Below are 7,163 nucleotides of genomic sequence, written 5' to 3'. Positions count from 1 at the left end.
ATAGTCTTGGATAACTTGCATGTACAATAGAGAAACCTAGATCCTGCATTAGGGTTTGTATGAGCACATAGGATGTTCTTATGGCCAAAACCCATCAGTTATGAAGACACCATCCAAGATCCAAAGTTTTTTATTGGTCTAACGGGTTATTATTGAAGGTTTATTCAGGATTTCTCCAAGGTTACCGTTGACCGGCTTGACGAAGAAGAACATTACTTTTCGGTGGGGACCTGATTAATAGGTTGCCTTCGAGACTTTGAAGCAGAGGTAGTATGAGGCTCCGATTTCGGATCTTCCTGAGGTTATGGATGATTTTATGGTTAATTACGATGTATCGATTTTAGGATTTGGAGTAGTACTTATGTAGCGGGGTCATGTGATTGCATACGCTTTTAGGCAATTGAAGCCTCACGAGATGAATTGCCCTACACATGATTTGGAGTTAGGGGTTGTGGTTTTTTCCCTTAAGAGTTTGAGGTATCTGATGGATCAATTGAAATTGAATCTGAGGTAATGTAGGTGGTTGAATGTGGTGAAGGACTATGTCTACGAGATTTTTTACCACCCTGGGAAGGACAATGTTGTGGCCGATGCCTTGATTCACAAGACAACAAGTACACCCATCATGGATCTGTGTTTGAGGGTGATGATTATTTCACCATTGTTGAATTTGATCAAGAAATCTCAAGTGGAAGGGTTGAAGAGGGAATACTGGAAGGAAGAGAGTATCATGGACAAGATTTCGATTTTTTTTAGGAATAGTCATGGATTACTGACCCGGTGCGACAATGTTTGGGTACTGGTTGCTCGTGGAGTTAGGCAGCCGTTACTGGAGGAAGCTTATAAGTTGAAATTTTCGGTACGTCCAGGATCCATGAAGATGTATAAAGACTTGAGATTGATCTACTGGTGGCCCTGTGTGAAGTGGGAGATAGCATGGATTGTGGAGCGGTGCTTAACTTGCTGGAAAGTCAAGGTTGAATGTTAGAGTCCACGTCAATATGTAGTCATTACCCATTACCATGTGGAAACGGGAGTAAATCACTATGGATTTAATCACGAAGTTGTCAAGGAAGGCACTTGGGGTTGATTCTATATGGTCCATTGTTGATAGATTGACCAAGAGTGCTCATTTAATCCCTATCATTGAGATTATTTCCACCAAAAAGTTGGCCGATGTCTATATCCGAGAGGTTGTTGTTCGACACGGGGTTTCGGTTTCGGTGGTTTCAAACCGTGATGTTTGTTTCACTTCCAGATTCTAGAAGAAGTTTCATGAGGAGTTGGGTACTTAATTACTCTTTAGCACCACATATCACCTGCATACTGACGAACAGGGTAAACAGACTATCCAGACCAATTTAGGATGTGCTCAAGGCTTTTGTGTTAGATTTTGGTGGGATCTTGGATACTTACCTTCCAGTGGTCGAGTTCTGTTACAACAACAGTTAGCATCGAGATGCTTTATGGGAGGAAATGTTGGGCCTTGGTTTTTTGAGGTGAGGTTGGGAATCGGGTTCTATGGAGTACTGAAGTTGTACTCAAGACCACCAAGATGACATAGAAGGTGATAGATCGGTTGCAGACAACAGATAGTCTCCAGAAGAGTTATTCCGATTGGAGACGCTCATACCTCGAGTTCCAAGTTGGATATTATGTTCTTATAAGGGTATCACTTTGGAAAGGTGTCATCCAGTTCTGGATGCGGGGTGAGTTGGGCCCCGGTATATTGGTCCCTTCATGATTTTTGCCCAGGTGGGCAAGGTTGCGTACCGGTTGGATCTTCCTGACTCTGCAACACATTCCATGCCTCTCAGTTGTGGTAGTGTTTGGTTGATGACTCTGCAATGGTTCCCTTGGATGATATTCACATTTATCAGCGTCTGAACTATCTGGAGAAACCGATTGCAATCCTGGATAGGAAGACAAAGACCTTGCGTAATAAGGTGGTGAGTTTGGTAAAGGTACAATGGCAACACTGGAAGGGTTCAGAGTGGACATGGGAGCCCGAGGAGGTGATGAAAGAGTGATAGTGCCATATTTATACACATTTCTATGCATTATTTTTATACAGTTTAAGATAAAATTTGGTTAATTGCAAATATATTTGGTACTTATAATTTTTAATTTGTGTTTTGCAGCAAAAAATGGACATTTTTGAAGAAAAGGACTGATACCGAAAAAAGTTCGATACTTGGAGGATAAGGAGTTGAAAAAGACACAAACAAGATGTTGCTAGACAGCTTGACCCCTCGTCATAATTTTGGCCATATCTCATGATTTATAACTCCGATTAAGAAGAATCAACATGTTCCGGAAACTAGATATATTTCCGGACGAGTTTTGTGTTCGTGCGAAAAAGTGAATTCTAGTTCCTACATCATGGGAAAGGAATTACCATGACGGGTAGTTTAAAATTATTTGTGTTGGTCTACGAGTTCGTGTGAGACAAGAAATCCTACCACCACAACATGGCAATCTAAAGGTCACGACGTGGCCACCTTTCCTGCCATAGAAGCTTCCGGTTACTTGCCATATACGGGATTTAAAAGATGCCCACAGCGTGGCACCTATCCGCACATCATGTCAACAATAATTTGGCAAGTATATATATTTTGATCATTAGGTCATATTGAGAGGTTAGAGGCCTAAGGACTACGATAATTGACGAAGAAAAACCCTTCCAAGAACCATTGGAAGGTTCAAATCGATTAGAGAACAAGGGATAAAGAGATTGGAGCAAGGATTCACACATATCCATTCAGTTTTCCTTGTTTAATCATGTTTAGCCTAGTTATCCTTTTGTTTATGTGTTTTCTAGATATGATTATGGGCTAATAACCGTTGCTTTTGTTTAGATTAGATGAACGCCTAAATACTATGTGTTGATTTCATAAGTGATGGATCTATGATGTTAGTTTTTCTGTAAGTATTTTTTGATAGATCTAAACCTAGCTTGTTAAAGTTTCTATCTTTATTCCCTTACGTCAAGATTGTGTAGTTAAACTACAGTTAATTGCTTGAACTTAGTTTGCCTAATTGTTTATGACCATCAAATTGCTAGAGATAGAGATTAACCATATCCTAGTATAGGTAAGAAGTTAGTTGCTTAATTGTGTTAGAGAGCAATCTTTGATCATAATATTTGTTTGATTACTAAATTTGATAACAGAATAGTAGTATATAGATTTTTATCATTTAGAGTCCAAATTATCTTTAAAATCAATTTGGTGTCCTTAACTGCATAATTATCGGGGTTAAAGTTATTGAATTGACTTATGCTAGTTAGTCTAATCATGATGACTAGTAACTTTTATTTGGTAACTAATGGAATTAAACCATAATCTTGAAATCAACCATAGGAAACATGAAAGATTCGAAGCTAAACGAAAGTATCTATTGTTCTTGGTTTTAAATTGTCTTTCTAGTCATTAATTAGGTATTTAAATTTAAGTTTTTATGAACTTGTAAAATCAAATAAAACCCCCATTTAGTAGTTTTTCTTAGTTTAAATTTTAATAATTATTTTATTAATTAAATATCATTCCCTGTGATCGACACTTGACTTACTTTACTATTATATAATCCGACTAGGTACAGTGCCTATAAGTGCATAGTTAGTTAAGTTTTGTTAGGTTATAAATGTAAAATTTGTAGGTATACTTTGTGCACATCAAAGAGCATTACCCAGAGTTATTTGTAGCAGCGGACTTCGAGGATGAAGTCTGATTCAAGTGGGGGAGATTCGTAACATCCGTATCCTCAAGTACAATTCCCTATGTTCAATTTTGCCATTTTTCATTTTTGCTGCCATACGTTGAGCAAGATATAGGAATCGGATCCTATTAGCGTATCTTACATCAGTGTAACATTGTCATATGACTTTATATATGTTGGATATATTTTTTCTCCACAAGGGCTCTTTTTGGAGTCGGTGTAAAGATTATTGAGTATTAACCTTTAGAAAGTTATATGCTAACGAATAATCTATGAATAATCAGTAATTGTTAAAAATTAATATATACAATAACCATCCACACATGAATAATCTTCTAAAGAATAGTTACAATTCAAATTTTCATGTGAACCTGAGCTGAAAATTTAAAAAAATAATTATTTATATATCGTTAAGGATATCTATTTAAAGAGGACAAATAATTATGAAATTTATATATATATATATATATATATATATATATATATATATATATATATATATATATATATATATATATATATATATATATATATATATATATATGTTATGTTTCTTTCGATAAACATAAACGGTAATAAAAACAAAAACTAATAAGTTAATTTTGTTTGTAAGCTAATAAATAAAGGTCCACCATATGTTGTATAGATGTCTTAATATGGTTGGTTCATTGAACCTTGTTAAATGTTAACCTTTGGTTGTCTATTAAATCTGTAAGATCCACATCGTCAGGTACAATTCCCAAAGTTCAAATTTTCCATTTTTGCATTTTTGGTACCCTACGTTGAGCGTAGGATAGCCTCATACACTGATCGTAAGAAGAAGATCCCATGCAAGGGTTTAATGCCCTATGCTGAGCGTAGAACTAATTACGTTGAGCGTAGGTTCACAACATAAGACCCCAAATTATGGGGTTGTGAGCCCTTTTTAAAGGCTCTAACTCCTTAAGGGCCTCTCCATGCTCAGTCTTCACCCTCATATTTAGTCATCTTGAAACCCTAGCCACCTTGTGAGAGTTATGAAGCCTTAGAGTAATTTTGTGTGTGCATCTTTAAAGGATGAGTCTATTGGAAAAGCATTTGGGAGCTCCAAGCTTTGTAGATCTAGATTTTGCACCTCATCATCCACCTCCAAGAGGTATAAAGCTTCAATCTTGATGTTCTTTTATGCTAGATGTAGTTATCTCAAGAATTTATATAATTTGTGTCCTATAACATTGGTCTTAATGGGTATGAGCTACTCCAGACCTTTTCAGTATCATTTCTAGAAATTTTTGAGAATGCAAAGTCCTAAAAATGAGAACTTGGTCGCTCACATCCATCCATGTATGAGCTATTGAGCATTATAGTGTTTTTTGGACTTAGGGTTTGGCCTTGTGCTCTTTTTAGCCATGAAAATGAGTAAAGAAAAAGACTTTACCCCTTAGGACATTAATTTGATTCAGATATGAGGATTGGAAGGTTGGTCTTTGTGTATTGAGAGCTTAATTGGAAGTTGGTGAATCAACGAGATTATGTTGAGCATAATTTTAGAAACACTTAGAGTAGCCTGTATTTTCCCGTATTCCCATCTTAAGCGCTATGTTGAGCGTGGATTATGGTTTTATACTGGGCGTAGCACCATGCGATTGATTTTTGACGAAGTGGATTAATTGTTAAGTGGAGTGGGTCCTAGTCTTGGAAGGGAAAATAGTCTTTTTACCCTTAAAGAGATTTATCTATGAACCAAGACCTTTAAATATGGATTATTACCTTAGTTTCCTCTTAGGATTTTATTGTGTATATAATTAGTGTGAGGAGTTCTAGTATTAGCAGCTCGAGGGTGAGATATGTCTGTTTGCAGATTAAGGTGAGTATTCTTATTATGATGTGTAGGATCCTAGTTGTCTTTAAAACTCTTGCATTTGTATGTTGGGTTAGGTGCGTTTGTATGTTGGGCTTGACCTGTTTCTATGTTGGGTTGGGCCCATTTGTATGTTGGGCTGGGCCCATTACATATTGGGTTGGGCCCATTGATATGATGGGTTGGGCCCATTGATATAATGGGTTAGGCTTGTTGATATGTTGGATTGGACCTGTTGATATACTGGGTTGGGCGTGTTAGTATGTTGGGCTAGGCCCGTTTGTATGTTGGGTTGAGCCCATTGTATGGTATGTGGTATTTTGGGGAACTCATTAAGTTTTTTTGCTTACGGTTTGTGGTTTACACATTTTCAAGTACTTTCAGATCCAAATGGTTGGGCCCAGCTTGACTGCACAATGTCCCTTAATGATTTTCGCACCCATGTTTGTTATCTTATTTTGACTATTCAAATACATTTTTAGTATGAGTGGTTTTGAAACACTTGATGTATGGATTTGATGGTTTTAAAATGAAAAAAATCTATCAATAATTTTTGGGACGTTGTAATTTCTCTATTTTTTTTTCTTTTTCCTCTTTTTCACTTTCATTCTCTCTCTCTCTCTCTCTCTCTCTCTCTCTCTCTCTCTCTCTCTCTCTGTCTCTCATTATTTAATTTTACTTTGCGCAACGCGCATGTATTCGCCTAATATATATATATATATATATATATATATATATATATATATATATATATATATATATATATATATATATATATATATATATATATATATATATATATATATATTAGACGAATACCCGTGCGTTGCGTAAAGTAAAATACTAAAATTAAATAATTAAAATTTTAGAACGTACACATTAAAATAAAATGTTTTTAATAGTAACTACGAAATAACAGCTTCTTACACTAATGTCTTATATAAAAGTGTAAAGATTGTGAACCATATTATATCATCTATTACAATTATATTATTTATTGGCCGATACATGTAGCTTACATGTGTGTAAAAAGTAAATATACATGTTGATTTAATGATAATTTTAACGGTATGATTAATTAGTTTAGGAATTGCTTATTTGACATTCTTTTTAAATTAATGTACTTGTGAGAACAAATTGATCTGATGCGTAGGGACAAGGTTTGAAAAACTCAAACCTTGAGTTAATACTTAAGATCAATGTCTGCTTGCTAATGAATGTTCCGGTCAAGTTTGGATAGACCATTCAAGTCTGAGTTAATGTATTCAACAAATATTCAAGCCATAAATAAAGAATGAGAATTAAGATCAAAGTAAAGTTAATAAATGAAGAACACAGAGAATGTTGTAAAGAGCAAGAGAGTGAAGTAAATGAAGTATTGCTAAGAAGTTTTTAGACAATCCATCACTTAGATTTGCATTAATAGCTCCTATAAATAGGAGATCATACAAACTGAGATACATACATAGGACTGAATAAAAAAGATATTTCTGACATTCTGACTGTCTAAGTTGACAACCAGACTAAGTCCTATGAAATGTCTAATCATATTAAGTGACAAAACTAATTAATGCACAATGAAAAAGGTATTGATTCGGAAACACAA

The 7,163-nt window shown here is 35.2% G+C and overlaps 1 protein-coding gene across 1 annotated transcript; it reads left to right on the top strand.

Annotated features, from left to right (window-relative positions):
* Positions 1 to 415: 415 nt before the first annotated feature.
* LOC111921086 (uncharacterized) lies at positions 416 to 2,174 on the top strand. The gene is made up of 3 exons (XM_023916674.1): positions 416 to 477; positions 520 to 859; positions 2,142 to 2,174. Exons 1-3 carry the CDS (start codon positions 416 to 418, stop codon positions 2,172 to 2,174), a joined length of 435 nt encoding a protein of 144 aa, XP_023772442.1.
* The last annotated feature ends 4,989 nt before the right edge of the window (positions 2,175 to 7,163 follow it).

This window comes from Lactuca sativa, chromosome 5 (assembly GCF_002870075.4).
Source record: "Lactuca sativa cultivar Salinas chromosome 5, Lsat_Salinas_v11, whole genome shotgun sequence".
NCBI classification, from domain to species: Eukaryota; Viridiplantae; Streptophyta; class Magnoliopsida; order Asterales; family Asteraceae; genus Lactuca; species Lactuca sativa.
This window is presented reverse-complemented; position numbering and strand designations above follow the sequence as displayed.